The 20,563-nt window shown below is 51.4% G+C and overlaps 2 protein-coding genes and 1 long non-coding RNA gene across 4 annotated transcripts; 1 reads left to right on the forward strand and 2 right to left on the reverse strand.

Moving 5' to 3' along the window:
- Positions 1-867: 867 nt before the first annotated feature.
- Positions 868-7,257, reverse strand: CNP (2',3'-cyclic nucleotide 3' phosphodiesterase). Of its 2 annotated transcripts, none has more exons than XM_062017173.1 (4): positions 7,146-7,257; positions 4,415-5,084; positions 3,719-3,861; positions 868-3,248 (listed from the first exon to the last, which is right to left on the reverse strand). In XM_062017173.1, the coding sequence occupies exons 1-4, from the start codon at positions 7,146-7,148 to the stop codon at positions 2,796-2,798; spliced, it is 1,269 nt and encodes a 422-aa protein (XP_061873157.1). In that variant the 5' UTR covers positions 7,149-7,257; the 3' UTR covers positions 868-2,795. The 2 variants fall into 2 exon arrangements, with proteins under 2 accessions (XP_061873157.1, XP_061873158.1); XM_062017174.1 differs by lacking the exon at positions 7,146-7,257 and adding an exon at positions 5,220-5,289.
- An 86-nt stretch (positions 7,258-7,343) lies between these two features.
- Positions 7,344-13,964, forward strand: LOC133628818 (uncharacterized). The gene is made up of 4 exons (XR_009820861.1): positions 7,344-7,408; positions 8,644-8,738; positions 12,848-13,017; positions 13,676-13,964. It is a non-coding gene; the product is annotated as an uncharacterized LOC133628818 (long non-coding RNA).
- On the reverse strand, positions 7,362-19,137 carry ODAD4 (outer dynein arm docking complex subunit 4). Its single transcript, XM_062018380.1, has 12 exons — positions 19,027-19,137; positions 17,743-17,874; positions 17,228-17,381; positions 15,155-15,216; positions 14,049-14,205; positions 12,861-13,085; positions 11,665-11,872; positions 9,997-10,083; positions 9,585-9,781; positions 9,201-9,301; positions 8,240-8,315; positions 7,362-7,703 (listed from the first exon to the last, which is right to left on the reverse strand). Exons 1-12 carry the CDS (start codon positions 19,135-19,137, stop codon positions 7,513-7,515), a joined length of 1,701 nt encoding a protein of 566 aa, XP_061874364.1. The 3' UTR covers positions 7,362-7,512.
- Between the last annotated feature and the right edge of the window lie 1,426 nt (positions 19,138-20,563).

A 20,563-nucleotide genomic window follows, 5' to 3' on the forward strand; every position in this document is an offset into this window, starting at 1 on the left:
TGGCAGAGGGGATGGCAGCAGCTCCGGGACCCTCTGTTCTTGCTGAGGCCGCTCACACGCAGCCCTGCAGGGCTCTGGAGATGCCCTCATGGTCCCCACTTCCCAGGGCAGCAGGGCCCTTGGCTTTGACCTTCCTCCACGTACCCTGGCTTTCTCTGCAAAGCCAGGAATGGGGTTATTCCTTCTCTGAGCAGGCAAGCTTCCTCTGTAGCATAGATGTGACCTCTGAGGGAAAGTTATGGAGTCAGAGCGGAGTCAGAGCCTCGGCGTGCGCTCGGGAAGGCAGCAAGAAAGTGCTGGCTCTGGCTGGACACACAGCTGGGCTGCAGCTCTGCACAGCCAGACCTCAGTTACCCCACCTCCCACCTCTCATAGCTCATGCTTTGAGAGAAAACCCCATGAAGCACCATTGGAGGGGGGCTGAGTGTGACACAGCAACCCGAGCACCTCCCACTGCATGTGGATCCGCTTCGGTGTAACAGCGTTCGGGAGCAGAGACACGACCAGAGGCCGAGGCGAAGCCAACTTGGAGAGGACTTGAGCCCCCCTGCGCTGCAGCATCGATCTGAAATCGATCCCAGACATTTACCTCAGTGTAAATATCTTGCCCTTTCCCTTGGGAGGGAAGGAGTGTTGCATGGAGCAATCGCTGTCCCCACTGCTTTGCCAAACAACGTCATCCTCTCCAAGCCAGGCTTCGCGTCGGTACCGACACTGTCCCTCTTTTGGTCCCTTCCCTTTCTAGGATGTGAATGGTTAAGAAGAAAAAAAAAATGATTAAAAAATGTGAATATTTGTTGTTTACTTCATTAGGCATAATTCATAATGACGTGTTTATATGAGGAATATCACAGACTGAAGCAAAACCATATGCAATTGGTTTACTTTATTATAAACTGTATATGATGTACAAACTAATAAAAACTTAAAACAAAGACAGGTCTCACTGTTGTTCTTGATCAGACAAATGAGATATTCCAGCTGTGCACATCAGTGCTGGATGGGAGCTGTAGCATCAGGCTGTTCCTGGGGTGCAGAGGGAGAGGGGCTGCAGAGGGAGAGGGGCTGCCTGGTCCCGCGGAGCCGTCCCGGGCAGGCGCCTGCAGCCGCCTTCCCCAGGTCTGTGGGGACCAAACCCATGGGAGGTTGCTGTTCAAAGGACCCGAGCTGAGGGTCAAGTTGGGCAGGTGCCCCTCTGCCAGTGCAGAAGGCAGCAAAGGTTTCTCTGCTGAAGGTAAGGGAGGATTGCTGGGGTACAGGTGTGTGTGTATGTGTATAAATATAGAGGGGAGTGTGTTATAATGAGAATTTATCATCTTTTTGGAAGAGCAGGAAGGATGTTGCTTCATTGATCAACTTTGCAGAGCATTTCCCAGCTTGCCTCCCACCCAGAACCCTCCTTGCTTCTGTTTTAAACCTTCAGAGGAGAAACGCTTCTGGCAGAGGCAGCGTGGGGCTTCCCCGGCACAGGGCCCCACGCCAGCTCCTTCAGGTACACGCTCGTCAAACGCTGTCAGTATTTACAGAGGTTAATAGGGGGTTAATTTCACTACACAAGTCACCAAGCACAGAGCCACGGCAGGAGTTTAAACTGCTGTCCTGACCCCAGGCCGTTAGCTGAGCTTTGTTACAGTGAAGCAGTACCCACGTACTGGGGAGGACGGTCTGGCTCAGAGCAAAAACATATAAGCTTTACTAAAACAGACTTAACAGGAGTGCTCCATCATTAATGGGTTTTCCAGCCAAAGGTTTAGGTTTGAGCAGACTTAAGTTACACAGTTACTGTACCTCCACTTACTTCCTAAATTACAGTGTTACTGCCATCCTAACTTAACATCCAAGTGCATTAGAGAAAAGGAGGAAAAATCTTGCATGAAGTACAGGTCTGTGCCTCAGACGTGATTTTAGTTCTTTAAAATGAAATGGAAGAGACTTTTGTTCATCCCTTCCGCTCCCTGCCCAGGCAGGATTGTTCCCTACAGGACAAGGAGGCTGACACTTCGAGCCTTGGAGTGGCTGGAGCTGTGCTGCAGGACTGAATGCCTTCCCTGGGGCACCACTTTGTTTCCCTTTAAGTCCACAGTAGCTGTGTTTAAGGCACCGTCTAGCAACGTGCTTTCCTTCTGTCTGCTCCTCAGCGAGTCTCTCCCTGCCTTGAGGGGAGTGTTCACGTGGACACAGTGACCAGGAGCTGGGGCAGGACCAGCCTCTGGGGGAGCTGTGGATGCTGGAGCTGTGGAACTCTGCCCTGGAGTTCTCTTACAGGCTAAACTGTCGCTGCCCCACTTGACAGCAGCAATCCACGAGCGAGTCTCACTGGTTTCACCCAGTTATTCCGCTGCTACAATGAGTGAAGTCAGTCCCTGGGTCGAGGGGAGACGGGGAGAGACAGAGTTCCCTTGGCTTTGAGCCTGGGGCCATCCAGGCTTTGGTCTGTCACTGCTGACAGGTCACACTCTAATGAGTGTGGTTCAGAGGGAAGCTATAAAAGACCATGGCTGATCTTCCTCCGAGGAAGAAAACAAGCAGACTCCAAAACTCTGCCCTTGGTGTGCACTGGGCAGCTTTCAGGGGCTGTATCAGTGAGGTGACAGTTTTCCTCTCTCAGGAGCTGTTTGTTTTCTTCCTTAGCTGGAGGCCAGTGAACTCTCTCTCCCCAGAGAGGCTTCACGGGGGAGGTTGGCGAAAGGGCTTACTTTAGTAAAGGTAGAATTATTTCTCTTTACACTTTTAAAGGTTACAGGAGTAGTACTTGCCTTTCAAAAACAAACCCACCCACCACCCTGCCCACGCTCCTAGATGATGGTGCAGGAGCTAAAAGCAGAGCCCCTTTTGTTGGTGCTCTGCGTTGGCACGAGTTTTCCTTTTCCATAGTAACCCGAGAATATCGCCTTCACATCGATCTTTTTAGCAAGGACCAGCATCCACATCCCGTTATCAAAATACAGCAGTTTCCCTCCTCCGATTTCCCCCACTTGATCCCCTTTGTTCCCTGCCTTTTCCAGCTTCACAAACTCCAGCAGGTCGAGCCCTGTCTGCACTGCTTCGATGCTGTTGGCGCAGCCCAGGGTGATGTGAGCCCGGCTGCCTTTGGGGAGGTTGTCGGTGGGCAGGATCTTGTCGGCGTCTCCAGGCCACAGCAGCAGCTGCTGTTCGCTCAGCTCGACACGAGCGCCAACAGTTTTTGTGGTGATGAACAGGGCAGAAATGGCCAAGGTGAAGCCTTTGCCGTAGGAAGCCTTCACAGCCTGGGAGAAGGGGGAGACAAGCCCGGGAAAAAGCTGTAACTGACTGCGCAGCAGCGTGAGTGGTGGCTTTAGGAGGGGTCTTGGCCCATCGTGGTAGCTCTTCTTTGACATATTTGAAATACCACATGCAACTCAAAGTGCACCATGGCCTGAAGTTCCTGCCCTAGGAATCTGGAGGTACCTTAATTCATCATCACTCAAGTCAAGCTATTGGGGATGATGCTGGTGGTCAGGAGCGATGGGGGCAGCAGGAGGGGTTTGTTTGGGAACTAACAGAAAAGCTCACCCTCTCTCCCCCAGTGATGGGTTTTCTGTTGCACAGGCCACGTGATGCTGTCCCCACAGCCACCCTCTCGGCTCCAGCAAAGCCACATCCCTTCCCTACCCCACCCCCGGGGGGCTGGTGGATGCCTGGCTGGGAAGGGGGAGGGAGAAGGGGGTTCCTGGGGGTTCTCAGCCGCCATACTCACTGCTTGCTGTGCATATTCCTCAGCTCCAGCTGCTTTTCCAAAGTCAGTGTATTTTGTGGTGCAGTGTAAGACCCCGGGCGGCCTCTTCACAAAGTAGCTGGTAAGATCTATTTTGATTTTGGGGTCTTCAATGGCAGAAGCAACTGCAAATACAGGTAAATGATGTTACTATCTGAAAATGATCCCCCTTGATGTCACCTCATGAGCCCAAGTCCCACCTCCATCTTTCCTCACCAGCCTGTCCTCCACAAGTCATCTTTCTTAGTGGAAAGGACTAGACAGGCAAGTAAAACTCCTTCCACCTAAGCTAACAGTGGATGTCACTAGAAAAGAGAAGCTTCTCCACGTCATCAGGGCCCTTCTTAAGCTTGATGCTGTTCAAATCCCCTAAGGGACACGACTGTTCAGTCCTTCCCTTTTCTCTCTGACTCATCAAAGCAACCAGGAGCTGCTGCCACCCAAACCCAGCTCCCTGCAGCCTCGGGGCTAAAGAGGCTTCTTAGGAAAGTCCCTGTCATTTATTTTTACTTACAACAGTAATTTTGTCAACTATGGGTAAGAGTTTAGTAGCTTTTTAAGCAGTTTTCCTTGCTGCTAACTGTTAACTAGAAATTCCCGTCGGAAGCTGCCCAAAGTTTGCCGCTATTAACATTTCCTCAACAGAGTGAGAAGGTGGTAAGATCCTTCTGTACATACAGTATTTACTCTCCTTTTTGAAGGCTTTGAGACTTCCAAGCTCATCTAAGAAGGCCTGGCCAGCCTTCCTCAGGATCTCTGAACTTCTTTTGCTCAGAAACCACCCGAAATACATGGGCAGGAATTCCTTCTCCAAACTCGGCTTCATCTTCTTCAGCTCCTCCGCTGACAGTTTCCATTGATTCTTTTCCTTCAGCTGCAAGCAATCCATTCGCCACTGGGTTTTGGGCTCAGCAAAGATGACTTTGTACCGGTATTTGTCAGCAATATCAAAGAGTTGGTCCAGTCGCTCCCGCTCGTGGTGAGTGTCATCCAAAACGATGACGCTGACGTCTCGTTTGCAATAGTCAACTAGATCCTCGTCCACCTTGGAGTACTCTTCGGGAATGGTGCTTCTTATCAAAGGTGTGATTTTATAGCTGTCAGCAGAGACGACCTTGCAGGCATCTTTATACCTGTCTTGAATAGCCTGGGCAAGAGTGGACTTCCCGCTGCCGGGCAGGCCTCTTAAGATAAAAAAGGTTTTAGACTCTTTGATGGTGGAGATGGTTTCTTCGTCGTCAAGGAAGGGGAACTGCAAGCTTTCAGGTCTTTCTTTCGCTGATTGAGTAGACATCTTTCTAAATATTTTAGGCAGGAATGGGTGACTCTTCTTTGAGAAGCCTCTGTTCTGAAATGCAAGAAGAAAATGTTTTGCAGGCTGGCAACAAGCACGAGCTGTGGAGAACCTTCCCTGGGAGGGGTGGAGGGGAGAGGCAGCGGCCATCTCTACCCTGTGTCCCCTACCCTCAGCTGCCCTGCTCACCTTAAAACCCAGCAGGTCCTGCAGCAGGGATCTGTGCCCTGTCCCACTGACCTCCCAGCCCTGGCACTGGCTGTCTGACACGAGGAGATGAAGGTGCAGCTCCGCTCCCCGCTGCCATCCCACCTGGGCAGGAAGGGGAAACTGTACCCGTCACGAGGCAGCAGCTGCGGTTTCAACAGGCACCACGAGCTGCCTCAAAGCAACGGCCCAGGCAGAGCACTTCAAGTGTCAAAATTGCCTCTGAACACTTATCATAGGATCATTTCAGCTGGAAGAGACCATCGAGTCCAGCCTTAGTCCTAGTCTTAGCAACCACTAGACCATTTCGCCTAAGTGTACCTTAACAAGCACTTGTGGTCACTGGACAACGAGGGCACAGTGCCACGAGGCACTCAGCCCGAGAACTGGGAAGTCCCAGGGGGTTCTGACAGCTTCACCCCAACAAAAGAAGAGTGCAGAGGGGTTCAAGTCTGTTTAGGGATCTATCCTCAGGGGAAAGGCTGTTTCTCGGTGAAGGCTGTGAGGATGCTGTCTCCTGGGTTAAGAGCCGCTGTTTCCTCGCTGATCCTGAATGCCTCAAAGGAGGAGCAACTGAAATGGTTTCCGGTAAAGAGAAACGAGCAGCTGCTGAGCTGAACACGAAAGTGAAACCAGCCCCCGAGAGAAAAAACAAATGCTGGCGGGTGGCAGCGGCGAGTGAGCAGGGGGAAAGGGGGAAAGCTCCCCTCCTGCCAGCAGCTCCGGTAACTGCAAACCAGATTAACTCCCAGCAGAGCCTGGGAAAACACGGGACTGGAAGGAAACGAGGCATTTCTCCAACTGTGCGTGTTTTCAGCAGCGTCAAGACACAGGTTTTTGGGTCAACATGTGAACTCCTCACCTTCCCGCCCAGCCCCTGAGCAGCTCCCAAGCCCAGCGCAGTGCCAGCCGCCACCAGAGCAGTGCTGGGGAGAAAGTTCTGCCTTTGATGCCAACATCAAAGCGTTTTACACACATTGTGAATGTTGTATAAAACGGTTCTTGTCCTGCTGATACAGCTTTCCTGTTCGCAGAGTGAAGCTACAGCTTCGAACCCAGCTCTTTCATTTGATCAGCTTTCCTTATTCCCTATTCCAGAAGGTGGAGGTGGGTTTTGGTTCCGAAGTGACCAGGACCAGGACCCCACTGCTTCTGTGGGCATGTGGGAGTGCTGCCTGCTCTGGGACCAGCTGCTGCCCAGCACACCGGGACAACGACCCGTGTCGAGTTCCTTGCTGCAGGAATGAGGACCACATGTCCCTCCTGGGCCCCCTGAGCTGCCTTCTCTGTGGACTCAGGGCTCCCGGATGGTGTGAGCCACCTTCTAGAGCCGCTGCTGCTCACAGGGTCAGTGTCCTGCTCCCCATGGGGACATTTAGAACCTGCAGCCGGCCCCTGTGTGTGGGGCCAGGGCTGTGTCTGGACCAGCCCAACGCCTTCGCTGAGGGCAGCTGCCGAGACTGAGGCCGCTTTTCAGACGTGCAAACAAAGGAACAATAATAGAAAACACCCCCCCGGCCCCATTGTTCGGGAGCCAGCTCGGCAGACAATAGTTGCCTTCAGGGACAAGGCGATGCGGGGCCCGGCCGGACAATGGCCCCACAGAGACCCGCGACAGCCGAGCTCCGGGGCCTGGGGACAATCCCCCATTGAGCCCGCGCCCCCGTCCCGTCCCTCCCCGTTGTCCCCACGAAGCTCCCGCTTGTCTCCGGGCTCCCCAGGTACCGGAGCAGCCTCGAAAGCGCCTCTCGTCCCGGGTTTTACCCCCCCTCGCAAAGCGCAGCCCTGGGGCCAGGGTCGGGCTGAGCCCCCTCGCCGCCCCCCACATCCCCTCCCCGGGCCCAGCACCCACGTGCCGGCGATGCCCCGTCCGGCGCCCGCAGCCCGCAAGGGCCCGACCGCGCTTACCATGGTGGGGGCAGCGGCCGCGGGTGCGGAGCGGCGCGGCGCGGCAGCGGCTCTGGGGCGGGCGCGGACGCGGCCCCTTTCATAGCCCCGGGGGCCACCCCCCGCCCCCGGAGCCCCCTCCCGCCACCGCCTGTGGCCGCGCAGGCGCGGGGGGGCCGGGCCGGGCCCTCCCCGGGGTGGCGGCTGCGGTCGGTGCCCGGGACAGCGGACGGGGGTCGGTAGCGCGGGGCCGGAGCGCACGGACGGGAGACAAGAGGAGGCCGGTGAGAGGAACGATCGTGTTTGAGACTCCGGTAGCGCGGCACAACGGGTCACCTCGGACCCGTCGCGCTGCTCCGGGGCGGGCTCGGTGGTTCTGCAGCAGCTCCTACTTCTTCTTCCACATTCTTAATATCTTTTCGCTTTTACCCTCATTCTTTTTATCTTCCTCCTTTCCTCCTGTCTTGTCTCCCTGGTCGTCTTTATTGTCCTTGGTATCTTCTTCCTCCTTTGTGCTTTGGACACTTTCCTCTCTGTACTTCTCCAAGTTGTCTTCTGTATTTTTCCTGCTGAAATCATCTGGGGAGGAAAAAGCAATCTTAAACCAAGTTCCAGCACTGAGGAATCGGTAGGACATGAGAACAGAAAGACCCCTGGCTTCTGTCAGAGGCTTTAATTGCAGGGGTTTTCAGGCTGCAGCACTATGGATCTCATTTATTCACAGTCACGGCAACATTTTGCTCCTGACTACATTCTGGGCACTGGAGCTGCTCTCAGTGTCATTTCAAGCAAATGGATGGTACTGAGGAGTGAAATGAAGCTCCTTCATTGTTACCGAGGCTTCACGTTGCTTGCTTTGATTTATAGCAGCTCAACATTAAACCTTCACTACCAAAGAACAAATGAAGCCACCAGTTAAAACTACACCGTGGCTTCTCATAGACACTAATTCCTGTGCCTCTGTGCTAGGACAGGGGATGCAATACGGGCCAGAAACTCGGATGCTTGCCACCTGAGCCTGGGGTGCTGTGTTCCCATGCCCTGGGCTGTGCTCCAGGAAAGGAGAGCAGAGAATCTTTATCTTGGTGTGGTGCAGAGGTCTAAATGACAACTACCTTTTAGAGAGGAAACTGTTGCTTCTTGTGTTTCCAACAGCTGTTTGACGAAGCTTTTGCTCACATCGTTTAAGGCCTGTAAGTGACACGGTTTGTTAATAAAAGCTCTAGAGATGCAGTTACATATTTAAGTTTTTCCTGTTTTCTTTTGCTCTTTGCTGTCATTCCTTGGCCCTTCCACAGAATCATAGAATGGGAGGGATTGGAAGGGACCTTTAGAGCTCATCCAGTCTAACCCTTCAGCTGAAGCAGGTCCCACCTAGACCAGGTCTCAATACCATAAAACTCCCTGTGCCAATACCCTTCATTTCTCCCTGCAATGATTCCTACCTGTGGGTATCCTGTATCAAATGTCTCCTCCCCTGAAGGTTCCACCTCTCTCACTACCTTTTTTCTCCCAGCAGGAGGCCTGAGCCCTGGACATACCCATGGGGGATCTCTGAATAGATGAGTACCGGGCAAGCTGCTTGCAGTTAGATCATCCCCAAACCCCTGTCAGGTTGGTGAAGGCTGGCTACCAGAACACACAGACTGCTTCACGATGGGGCACTGTCCATGCCCAAGTGTTCTTCCGTGCTCTGGTGCAAAGTGGGTTTTGGAGAGGTCAGAAAACGGTGAGCTGTGATCGGCAGCTGATAGCAATTGAGCACAGAGGAGGCCCCACAGTATCCTGGGTGTGAAACCCTTGCCTGGAGGGGAGGTCAAAAGAAAGTTCTTCCCTGACCTGAACAGGGCTGGGGCTTCATCCTTTTACCTGTTGGACTGGTTCATAAACTGGGGTTAAGTTTTCTGGGCCAGGAGGTTTCATAACTTTAGATATATAAGCTCCTTCAGAGGCTGCATTTTGCTCTTAACTACACTGGCTGTGTGGTGATGTTTTCTCACTTCACAGGACCTAGACAATAGTTACAGCTAACTTATTGATGCTAACCTAAGCTTCTCTCTGCAGCAACCCACTTACAGTAATGATGGCCTTTTCAGCAGCTTCATTGTGAAGAAGCTTTGACTTCTCAAGTGCTTTCTCAAAGCTCAGGAGTGCAGACTGGTAATTCTCTAATTTTACTGTAACACACAAGTGAAAACATCTGTTTAAACCCAAGGCCAAGAAAACAGCAAGTTTAAGCTTGTCGAACAGTTGATCAAGTGGTTTGATCTTGTTTAATCTTGTTCAACAGCTAATCAAGGCACAAGTAAAATAGTTAAAATAGTTGATCAAGCAAGTCTCCATTGAGAGGTCTCAATCTGAACAGTTGCTTTGGCTGCTAAATCACAGAGACCTTTCCACTAAGGGGCTGAAGAGAGGCTGTCTCTATTCTTAGAAGAACGTTTGTATCAACACCTTTACCTTCTGCTTGTGCCATTAGTATGGTAGCATGGAGCTGCCACTCCACATCTCCCTCCTCATCTGCTGACCTCAGGGATTTCTCTCCATAAGTCTGGGCTGCTTCAGCGTTGTTCAGCTCGAGGTAACATCGACCAATCTCATGGAACAGCCAGGTCTTCTCCTGGATGGATTTTGTCATTGGAATCTTCTCCTCCCACCTTCAAGCAGAGAGTAAGAAAGGCCAATGTTTCCCCAACCTCACTGAACGTGGTTATAAATTCAACCACGGATTCCATAGACAAAAACTTCCAGGTACTGTTGGTATGGATAAATCTCCCAGCCCTCCCCTTGCTAGCAGTATGAGTAAAGAAGCTGAAAAGATATTATTTCACTTGAAATACAGTGTTAGACCTTTTCTGTTACTGTTACGTACGCTTCAATAGCTTGCTGGAACTCGCCGGTGTGGCAGTAAACTCTGCCCACGTTCTCAAGGGCTCTGGACAAGGCCTCTGGTAGGTTGCTGTGTGCAAAAGAAGAGGAGATCACAGTGACTGACGTGGTCTTGTTACTGGCAGGACAAGGGGTAACAGGCACAAGCTGGAACACAGGACATTCCAGTCAAACAGGAGGAGAAACCTCTTTGGTGCTGAGGTCAGAGAGCCCTGGCCCAGGCTGCCCAGGGAGGGTGTGGAGGCTCCTTCTCTGGAGGTTTCCAACCCCACTTGGACATGTTCCTGTGCCCCCTGAGCGAGGGGAACCTGCTTTAGCAGGGGGTTGGGCTGGATGAGCTCTGCAGGGCCCTTCCAGCCCCCACCGTGCTGGGGTTCTAAGTGTGAAGACATAGAGGCAGAGCACCAAGGTCAGACTCGAAGCCATAAAATCAAGGTAATTTCTTTTACTTCAGGGGAAAACGACTGGATTTCGTGCTTGATTTGGTTTTTTTCAGTGCAAATCTAGCTGTTTATGTGAAAACCTTTCCACTTTTCATTGCCTCAGTTTCTCTTTGTTGCCTTGTGGGTCCCACAGGAGTCTCTTACCAGCTCCTCGGTCCCTAACACTAAGCTTTCTGCCCAAGAGAAAGCTGAAGACCCCAACCCACGTCTGCAGCATGTTTGCTGACTCCTGCTGCCAGGCCCTGCTTCCTGGGCTCTGAAACAGCCTTTGCTTCACACTCGAGGCAGCTCCTACAATAACTTAACCTGTGGGCTTCTTTTGCCTTAATCAGTCCTCGCTCCTTTCTTCAGCAGCAGGCAGCTTTGGCTGCCCTTACCTTACAAATGGAAAAGCTGAGGAGAGGATAAACGCTTCGCTGGGAGTGATGAGCCGGGATCAGCGTCTCCTCTCACTCCAGCCACCAGAGGGCAAAGCCCCCCCAGTCATCTCTGCCTCTCTCCTGAAAACGCTCCGTCTCCTTCCTGCCTCTCCACTGCTAATTCTAAACTATACTGAGCATAAGTAGAGAGTGGAGAGCTCCAGGAAAGAGGCAGGAATTTCTCAAACCACTCTTCGTTTTAAAAAGTTATCTGTGGAAACAATAAATCACGCGTCAGGGACGTTTCAAAAGCCCCATGGAGCGCTGGCAGAAATAAAACCCAAATCACTTCAAACAACTGTTCAGTGTTTTCTCCTGTGCTTTGCACCAAAGGTACGTTTTGCTCCATTCTGATTTGGCCAGAAGAGCTGCAGGAATTGCTCTGTATGGACAAAGTAGCTCTTTGATAAGTATTTCCTGGTTCAAATGCAGATTAGAAGAAAAAAAAGGTAGCAGAAAACTTGTGCAGTTTAGAGCCTGACTTTGCTGAGAAAGGAAATGCATCCTAAAGGCTAAAGTGCTGAGCCTAGGACTTGTGTTCTCTTTTGCTTTGCATCAGCTGAGGTTTAGATGTGCGAGGCAGTCTAGGTCCTTTAAAAATCTGCTTCAGGTTCCTTGTTTTTGAAATAGTGGAAACAACAAGTCACTAGAGACCATGATACTTGGGCAGAGTCCAAACACGTTGCCCTGTTAAATCACCAGGAGAGAATTACATTACCTGGTGATAAAACATCCCAGTAACAGGTACTTTCCTCTCTTACCCCTCCATCTGAACTTCTCAGCACTTACTTCTGCCTGGCATTTTCCAGGTCTGTTTTATGGCTTTGCAGAGCTGCCTCCAGCTGGCCCATCTTGAACTGAGCATTCCCAATGCAGCTATGGAGAGTTCCAATCAGTTTATTCTTGTCAGGAATTTCTTCATCTGGCCACCCTTGTATCATTTTTAGCACATGCTTGGCTTTCTTGTAGCTTTCCTCAGGGGAGTCACCACTCAGCACTAGAGACAAAGAGGAAAGTTTAATGCCAATGTGTGGACACAGGGATAGTGGGGAAGCAAGACAAAGCACAATTGTGTAAGCCTCAGACAAATCTTGGGAGAAGCTAAAGCTCCTAACAATTCATGTATCTCCTATAATCCTCCCTCCAATCTCCAAGAAATCTGCCCCCTGTGAAATAGTGCTTCTGATCCTCCTCCTGGCACTAGTGGAAATCACTTTCATCACAGCAAGTAAGGAGAAAAGACTCTGGTAACACCTCATGCTTGCTGAAGGAAAACAGAGAAGGGTGCACGTTGGCTTAAGGTTTTCAAAGCTCATCATTGTTGCAGCAGGACAGCCTTCATCTTGCAGATGAAGGCCTAGCTACGGTGCTGAGGGGTTTAACTTTCAAATTAGCCTCTTGCGCTTTCCTGGTGAGCTCTGCTCATTGTGCTCAGCTGTGCTGCGGTGCTATGGGAATGAACTGCAGGATGTTTCTGACACTTCCTGCTGTAGCTTAAAAGAACTGAAACTGAGTCGCAAGTATGTAGCACAGGAAGAGAGAAAGAGAAGAGAAGTAGCTAAATTACTCCCTCCCTCCAGACCTCTGATGTCAAGCTGCTTCGCCTCACTGCAACAGTATTTTTGAATTTCAGAGATGCTTAACTCCAGTGGCCTGCACTCTCTCAATTAATCACCTTCTAATTACCAGACCAGAGGCATTGGCTAAGCACGTAGCAATGGCCCACCTATCTTTGATGTCTAAGTAGTGGTGTCCTGAAAAAACAACCAGCAAGACTTCCAGTTCAGAAAAAAATGAGGAAAAAAGAAAAATGCTGGATTCTGTATCTAAGAAAGTGCTGTGAAAGGGGAAGAATACAAAAGGAAATGCCTGCTACTGTTTGTTAATGCTTGCACTGCTTCTATTGTTCTGGTCTGTAATTACCACAGCAAATAATTACATCTGCCAAACATCATTTTCTTACTCTTCCCAGACAGGATACTTACACATCTCAATGTCCTCCACACTCTTCTCAATATATCTGCCAACATCTGCTGGTTTCTGTTTCTTGTTCCTGGTCCCCCATTGCTGCCTGAGCTTGCGCTCTCTCACACGGGCGTAGATGGGCATCTGCTGCTGCCAGAATTCACTGCGTTTGTCCAGGTAGGAAATGCCACCCAAAACCAGGTCTCCTACTTTGATCCCCTGCTTTGTGCTGCTCTCCATCAAATCTGGGAGAAAAAAAAACCCCACCCCAACCAATAGATGGTAGAACCAAGGGGAGTATTAATGTGTGTGACTGATAAAGCTGCAGTTTCACAGGTTCTGCTTGTGAATGTTTTCCTGCTCTGATAGGCCTAGAAAGCAAAAGTCCTCAGTGCTCCTCTGAACTGATGTGGTCAGGAGGGAAGCTATGGAAAACTCCCTTGCTGTTTCCCAGTCTGCCTGTTTCAGAGAGCTCCAGCTGATGTTCTCAGTCCCTGGAGTCGCTGCTTTGGCTGCTGAGTAAGGGCCCAACAATTTGGGGCTTCCCAAGCGGGATGATTGTCCAGGGTGTTTGTACCCTAATGGCCCTTTGCAAGGTGTTGTGGATTAGGCTGCAAGATGGACACTGAGAGGGCTTTTACATGCCTGGAAACCAGATAGCCCAAGTGTATTATTAATGATAGTAATACTATAAAACCTCTGTGTAGACTCTTCATTACTTGTCTGTTACTGGGTAAAGAGCTCCCTAGGAAAAAAAATGATTAAAGAGGAATCACCTTTCGGCTTAGTTCTAAAATAAGATACTTCTCTGAATCCTGCCTCTTGGTTTTAACAGCATTTCCAAGGAAACCACAACAGAGAGCGAGCCTCAGGAGCAGCACTCTGCGCTTCATGCCAGTGCTAGCGGAATTTATCTTCATGACAGAAGTCACTTGTAATTATACTGTTTCTGCTTTTGATTTCATCAGCACAGATTGCTTGGAGTGGATTTGTTGTTTGTTACAAAAGCCTGCCATTTACTAGGGAAGGAAATATGCTCAGATATTCCCTCTGCTCTCCCATCTGCCTGCCTCTCTCATGACCTCTGCAAGCACCATGTGCTACATCAGCTCTGATACAAATAAGGAAGAGTCGTCAGAGGCATGTTAAAGGAGAATAAACAAAAAGAACTTGCTTAAGAGGAACGTTAAATACAATGGAGAAAAGACCTTTGTCCTTGAGCAATTTTTCTAGGTAGGCCTTGTCAGCATAAAGCTCTCCAAGAAGCTGTCTCTCCATTTTTGGATTCCTCACAGGCTTCTGTTTCTTTGTCCGTTTTTGATCCTTGGTCAGTCTGAACTGGAGATTCTGATTTGCTTTTCTGCTCTACAGTGAGAAGGAATAAGGTTAGTGGGGAACACTAGAACTTGCAGAATCATGTTTACACTCCATAGAAGCCAACTTACTTTTTAAATAACAAGTCAGTGTCTTACCAGCTGCTTTGGTCATGAGCAGCTGAAATTGTGCCTGTTGTGTTCCCTTGCTTCCAAAACCAGGAAGGGGCTTTATAGTAAGAGCAAGAATTAGCTCTGCCCCAGTGTCTTGTACTGTTCAGGGCAAGGGCTTCCTGGTCAATATGGTGGGAATACATAAGGCTGTGGGAAAGGGAAGTCTAGTTGCCCACAGAGAAGCAGAGATTGTAACACTCAGGGCTTCTGAAACATCAGGAGGGTATTTCTAAATCCCAGCAATTACAGGGCTAATCTTTAGGCTCCTTTGTACAAATTATTTTTACCACTGAGAAGCCATAATTGCAGCTGGAAGAAGCAACAAACATTCACTGCACTGGGGAAAAGTGCTTTGGTGTCTCAGAGAAGCAAGGGACAGCTTCAGTGGACCACCCCAAAATTAGGCAATCGAGAAAGTGCCCATTATCAAAAAATCTGAACCTCAAACATCAGGTAAACCCAAAGTAAATACTGTAGATAAATGTACCCTGGCTCCAGCCACAGTGCTGTTACTTATTAGCAACATCCAACAGGAGCAGTCAGGCTGGTAAAGAAATTTCAAAGGGGGCTTTGTTTCTCCATGATTGCTTTTGCCTTCTGCCTTCTCCTTTAAGTTTTATGTAAGCTTGAGCCAGAACTACATTAAAAGCAGGTGCATAAATATTCTCAGTAGGGATTAGTGTGCTTCTCACACCCAGAAGGCACTTCACTAGTACCTGCATCCATGTTGCTGCAGAAACATTTAATCCTCTAATGCCTATTTCAGAAACTATTAGCATTATAATAACCCTAGTTAGCTGCCAAAGCAGGAACTCTTCAGACTGTACCTCTGCCTGTCTGCTTATGAAGCACAGATCCTTTTTATTCTCCAGTTTAACTGAGGATGGGCCTGCAAATACAGAGAAAATACCTGTAAGTCTCCAACAATGACAATGCAGAGGCTTTAGAAACTCAAACGACCACAGATGTGCCAAGCCTGTGCTGTGCTGTTTGAAATAAAGCTTTCTGCTCATTCCTGCACGGGAAATATGGGGATGCTGGTGTGTTCTGCACACAAGGATTAGAGCTGATCGATGCAGCTCCTCTCAGATTTTAATTACTATTCATATATGGCACCAGGGGGCTCCCATCAGAGCAGTTTTCCTACAGAGACACTACATCCTGCATGGAAACAAAGAAAAAGGATGGCAGGTTCTTCTGAGGGATGACAGCTGAAGCTTAAAATGGAAGGAAAGCTCCTTTAACCACAGGGATCTCCAGCAGAGATCCAGGGAGCTATTTTAAAGGTTTTTGTGCACTGGCATTAAGGCAAAACTCCCATTTAATTTTGCCTCTGATGTCCAGTTCTGCTGCTCAGATTGCACTCTGGCAAGCAGAGGCAAGAGTGAGACACAGCTTTGTGGTTTGGCCTGGTCTGGGAGAAGGAAAGAGCTTCACACGCTCAAGGATCCCCTTCAGAAGGCCACTGGACTGAGAGATCAGTGGTGTGAGCTCAGGTGCTTGTGAATCTGCTCAGCAGATCCAGTGAAGCAGCTTGGGAGACGTGCCTTACGGACAAGTTTGTGTTTCCCAACTATTTAAACATCCAGATCAAATGCTAACAATGTTTCCTTGCTTCTTTTCCCCCTGCATCTAGGAGGCATTGCTCAACTAAAAAGAAGTGTTCTTGGGTTTTGATCTGTTCATTTGCCTACAGGCCAGGTGCTTGGAGGCATAAAGAGCTCTTAGCTTGGTATATCAAGCACGTCAAGCATTTCAGCTGAGATTTGCAGAGATATCCAGGCACTTGTGTTTGGCTAAGAAAGCAGCAGTAGGGGAAGAAAGCAACCCAGATCTGGAAAGTTTCCCTGCTTTGATTTTTCTTTTTAAGTAACTATTACATGGGAAAGAGCTTCAGGCTTTTACGCAGCTGGGACACGAGGTTAATCCGTGGTACTGGAGGTGGACTGAAATGTTGAAACTGATTTCAGGGAGAGTAAAGCACTCGGGTATCTCAGGGATCAGGGCCCATGCGTAGGGGCGTGCTCAGGGAGTGTCCTGGCTCCTGGCTTTGAGAAGGGACAAGCTGGCAGGGACCCACCTGCGCAGCTCCTAACCCACCAGGCAGGTTTTCCAGCGGCCCCTGAGCTCTGCACAGGTTGCTCTGTGCAGGTGTTTACGGTGGCAGCTCCAGCAGAGGTGTGTCTGTGTGCCTGAGAGGGGGTGCACGGCCTGTCTGTGCTTGTTGGCACAGGGGAGCGTTGCTAAGAGAAAAACTAAGGGAGAAAAGGGACAAGTTTTCAGTTTGCTTTGAACACCACGAGGTCCTTGGCCTTTCCTGCCTCCTGCAGGACTCCATTCCCTGAGCTTAAGCCAGACATTATGAAAGCAGTGCTCCGTTGCAAGAGTCAACAGTTTCACTGGTCTTATGCAACATAAACTGGAAGAAAGTCAGGATCTAAGGAAGGCCAGTCTCAGGCAGCGAGGCAATTTCATTTCAAACTTTGAATATGGGGACATAGACCTCAAAATGGATTCTGCACTCAGTAGGGCTGTAGCAGTTATCCACAAAGTTAGAACAGAGCAGATAGCTGCTTTGTTCTGTGTCACCCAGAACATTTTCGTGGTTACTTTGGAAATGTAAGTGGCTGCCACAATTTTCTTGCATATCTCAAGTTATTGGACACTGTGTATGAAGAGGCATTCAGCCAAAACAAAGACAAAGAAGAAGGAATGAAAACCCCAGGGCTGTGCTCCTTCTGGTCCTTCCTGGTTTCATCTGAGAATGGCCCCTGAGCACATGAATCCAGGAGCAAAGAGTTGCTGCAGGGTTCGTGGGTAACCTGCTGAGCTGATTTGCCCTCAGCTTTCCACCAAACAGCTTCTGTCTGGGCTGGCTGGAATGAAATGAAACATCTTACTTCCAACACAGTTGATGATGGCCTCCTGGCATTTCTCGATGCCCAGCCTGAACTTCTGTAGCTCTGGACGGAGTCTGTAGCCTCGATGATAGAACACTAATGCAAATTCAAAATCACCCATCATATATAACGTCTCAGCTTTTTGGTAAAGTCCCTAAAATGACATTTGGAGGGGGAAAAAAGTAATTAAAAGAGAGGAATAGTTAAAAAAAAAAAAAAGAGCTTCAGGTATCTCAATGAATTTCCTTAGTGAGAATGAAATCCTCACGTCTCCCACTAGAAGTGAGAGTCCTATGCTATTGCAATCTGTATACAAGAAAATCCAGTCCTGGAACTCTTTCTTAGTTTCTGACTAAGCACCTCCAACTCCCTGGATGCAAAAAAAAAACCCATGCCGGGGTGTGCATGGAGTTAGCTCTTTGTACACAGTGCTGCCTCCCAGACCCTTTGGAGTTTGACAAGTGAAAGCCCAGTCCTTGGCCACCCCAAGACTCTTGTCACTTGGTGCTGTTTACCTTGGAGAATGTTTTGTCAGTTTGGAGAGAGGCTTCAGCATCTTTCAGGGAGTTTTCTGTGTCTCCAAGTTTCAAGTAACATTTTGAGCGAGCAACTAGACAGTTGTTGTCTCCTGGATTCAGCTTCAATGCCTGGAAGGCAGCAGACATAGGGGATGTATGTCATTGGTGGTGGCTCGGCAGCACAGACAGACACAAGCAGATACATTTGATGAGACCTGAGGGTAGATCTTGATGATGGATGTGAGTACACAATGTCTTCACTAGGAAAAAGGTCCTCTTGACATTCATGCATTCACAGAATCTCAAGGGCTGGAAGGGACCTCGAAAGCTCATCCAATCCAACCCCCCCTGCCAGAGCAGGAACACCTAGAGCAGGTCACAGCAACTCCTTCCCTCTGCTGCAGTTTTCCACACCACACAGGAGCTGCACCGCCTCACTCTGCCCCATGTGTGCCATCCCCCCTCATGCCCTTGGGGACCCTGCCCTTCATCCCCCCTCACGCCCTTGGGGACCCTGCCCTTCATCCCCCCTCACGCCCTTGGGGACCCTGCCCTTCATCCCCCCTCATGCCCTTGGGGACCCTGCCCTTCATCCCCCCTCATGCCCTTGGGGACCCTGCCCTTCATCCCCTTCACGCCCTTGGGGGCCCTGCCCTTCATCCCCCCTCATGCCCTTGGGGACCCTGCCCTTCATCCCCCCTCATGCCCTTGGGGACCCTGCCCTTCATCCCCTTCACGCCCTTGGGGACCCTGCCCTTCATCCCCCCTCATGCCCTTGGGGACCCTGCCCTTCATCCCCCCTCATGCCCTTGGGGACCCTGCCCTTCATCCCCTTCACGCCCTTGGGGACCCTGCCCTTCATTCCCCCTCATGCCCTTGGGGACCCTGCCCTTCGTCCACCCTCACGCCCTTGGGGACCCTGCCCTTCATCCACCCTCATGCCCTTGGGGACCCTGCCCTTCATCCACCCTCACGCCCTTGGGGACCCTGCCCTTCATTCCCCCTCATGTCCTTGGGGGCCCTGCCCTTCATCCCCCTCACGCCCTTGGGGGCCCTGCCCTTCATCCCCTTGCCCTGCCACCCCCCACTGCTGTGAGTGCCACGTTCCCCCACACGCCTCTTTCTTTTCCGCTGCTGCCTGTGCTATTCCCCACCAGAGCCAGCACCGAGACCCTCCCGTCGCTGCCGTCACCTCCGAGAGCCAGCCACCTCTGGCCTCCGCGCCATCTCCGTGCCCCTCCCGCCGCCCTCAGCCCCTTTCCCCCGCCCGGGCTCCCTCACGTTATTGAAGCAGGTCAGGGCCTTGTCGTACTCTCCCCGCCGGCACAGCTGCGTGCCCTCGGCCATGAGGCTGGGGAAGGTGCCGGCCGGCGCGGTGCCCTCGGCCGCCATGGCCGGGCCGCAACCGCCGCCGTCGCCGTGGCAACCGCTGCCTGGCAACCGCCCGACTTCCGGTGCGGCGCCGAGCCCCGCCCACGCCGTGACGTCACGCCGCGGTGGCGCGCCCGCGCTGGTTTCCCGCGCTCCGGCCGCGCGGTGACGCGCAGCGCGGCCCCGGCGCCGGCTTCCCCCGTCCCGCGGCGCCGGGGGGGGCTTCGTGACCCGCCAGCAGCCTGGGGGATGCGGTTATCCCCTCCCGCCCCGCTGCATCCCCCGCACACGCTGCCGCGGGGGAGGCCGTGCCGCGGCGAGCCCGCACACGCACGGAGGCGCGAGGGAAGGTAGCGCGGGGTGGGCTGGTCAGAGGTGCGGTGTATGTAGGGCACGCGTGGGTGGCGATAAAGAGGTGCGTGGGGAAGGGCTGCGCTGCTTGGAAGGGAAGGAAATGCACGCGGTGTCCGCCAAAGTGTGTGCGGGCCGTGCCTGAAGTCAGCGGGGCTGCGGGCTGGGTGCCCGGCGGGGTCCGCCCTCGGTCTCCTTTCCTCACCCCGTGTCCGGCCGACAGCAGGATTCAGCGTGGCTTGAGGCTTTTGCTCTTGGACCTGCGTTTCCAAAGCCCCACGCTGGAGGCATGGCCAGGAAGAGAGGGAGTGTGGGAGCAGAGGTGCTTGGTAAAACCGCTTTGCAAGAGCAGTGGTGTGAATGCCTTGATGGCTGTGAGCGTCAGGCTGAACAGGTTCCTCTGCTCAGCCAGGTCCCAAGCTGGTGCCTCCCACAAAGGTTTCGCTAGGGCAGCCCACTGCCTCTGCAGGATGAGGTATATTTGGCTATTTGCAAGTAGTCTCTGGTACTGGTTTCATTGTTGCAGTGCCCGGTCCGGGACAAACAAACGACAACTGAGAGATCCTGCTGGTTGTCTCCTATCAGCAACTTTAGCCTTGACTCTTTCAGCCTGGGGTATTGCCAAGATTAATGTCTAAAGAAACTTGTTCCTGCCAAGTGACTCAGCAAGAGTGGCGTGTTGGTCGTGCTCAGAGTCATGCTCGGAGCCTGTAAGATTTAACATCACCATGGGGAAAATCTCTGCTGCTGCTGCTGCTGCTGCTGCAGGGATCTGAACAGAGCTCAGGAATGACGTGGTCCATCCTCAGTCAGTGGCTCCTGGGACAGGGCAGGAGTGTCTGCACAGCACCGCAGTGTGGGAGGGAGACAGCGTGTCTCAGGCACGGGTGGCGAGACAAACACCATTCGAGCCCTGGAGTGGGAGGCTGGTGTGACACACCCCAGGGAGACAGGCAAGGAATCTCAGCCAGTTTAAGCTTTTGGTAACTGTTTTTTTCCATGGAGATTTTCCCCATTGTCATGGGTGTGACACACTCTCCCCAACAAGACAGGAAAGAGCATCATGCCTGTCCTCTGGTCCCCTCTCCACATGGTG

This window comes from Colius striatus, chromosome Z (assembly GCF_028858725.1).
Source record: "Colius striatus isolate bColStr4 chromosome Z, bColStr4.1.hap1, whole genome shotgun sequence".
Classification (NCBI taxonomy): domain Eukaryota; kingdom Metazoa; phylum Chordata; class Aves; order Coliiformes; family Coliidae; genus Colius; species Colius striatus.

What these genes read in the sequence shown, in the direction of transcription:
- CNP (XM_062017173.1), bottom strand. An exon ending in CAAAAAGGAGAGTAAATACT is followed by an intron (nt 3,862 to 4,414) that starts GTATGTACAGAA and finishes CTGTATTTGCAG; the next exon opens with TTGCTTCTGCCATTGAAGAC. An exon ending in AGGAATATGCACAGCAAGCA is followed by an intron (nt 3,249 to 3,718) that starts GTGAGTATGGCG and finishes CCCTTCTCCCAG; the next exon opens with GCTGTGAAGGCTTCCTACGG.
- ODAD4 (XM_062018380.1), bottom strand. Translation starts at nt 19,137, where the DNA reads ATGGCGGCCGAGGGCACCGCGCCGGCCGGCACCTTCCCCAGCCTCATG. An exon ending in CATCATCAACTGTGTTGGAA is followed by an intron (nt 15,217 to 17,227) that starts GTAAGATGTTTC and finishes CTGTATTTGCAG; the next exon opens with GCCCATCCTCAGTTAAACTG. An exon ending in CTGAAAAGGCCATCATTACT is followed by an intron (nt 8,316 to 9,200) that starts GTAAGTGGGTTG and finishes TGTCACTTACAG; the next exon opens with GCCTTAAACGATGTGAGCAA.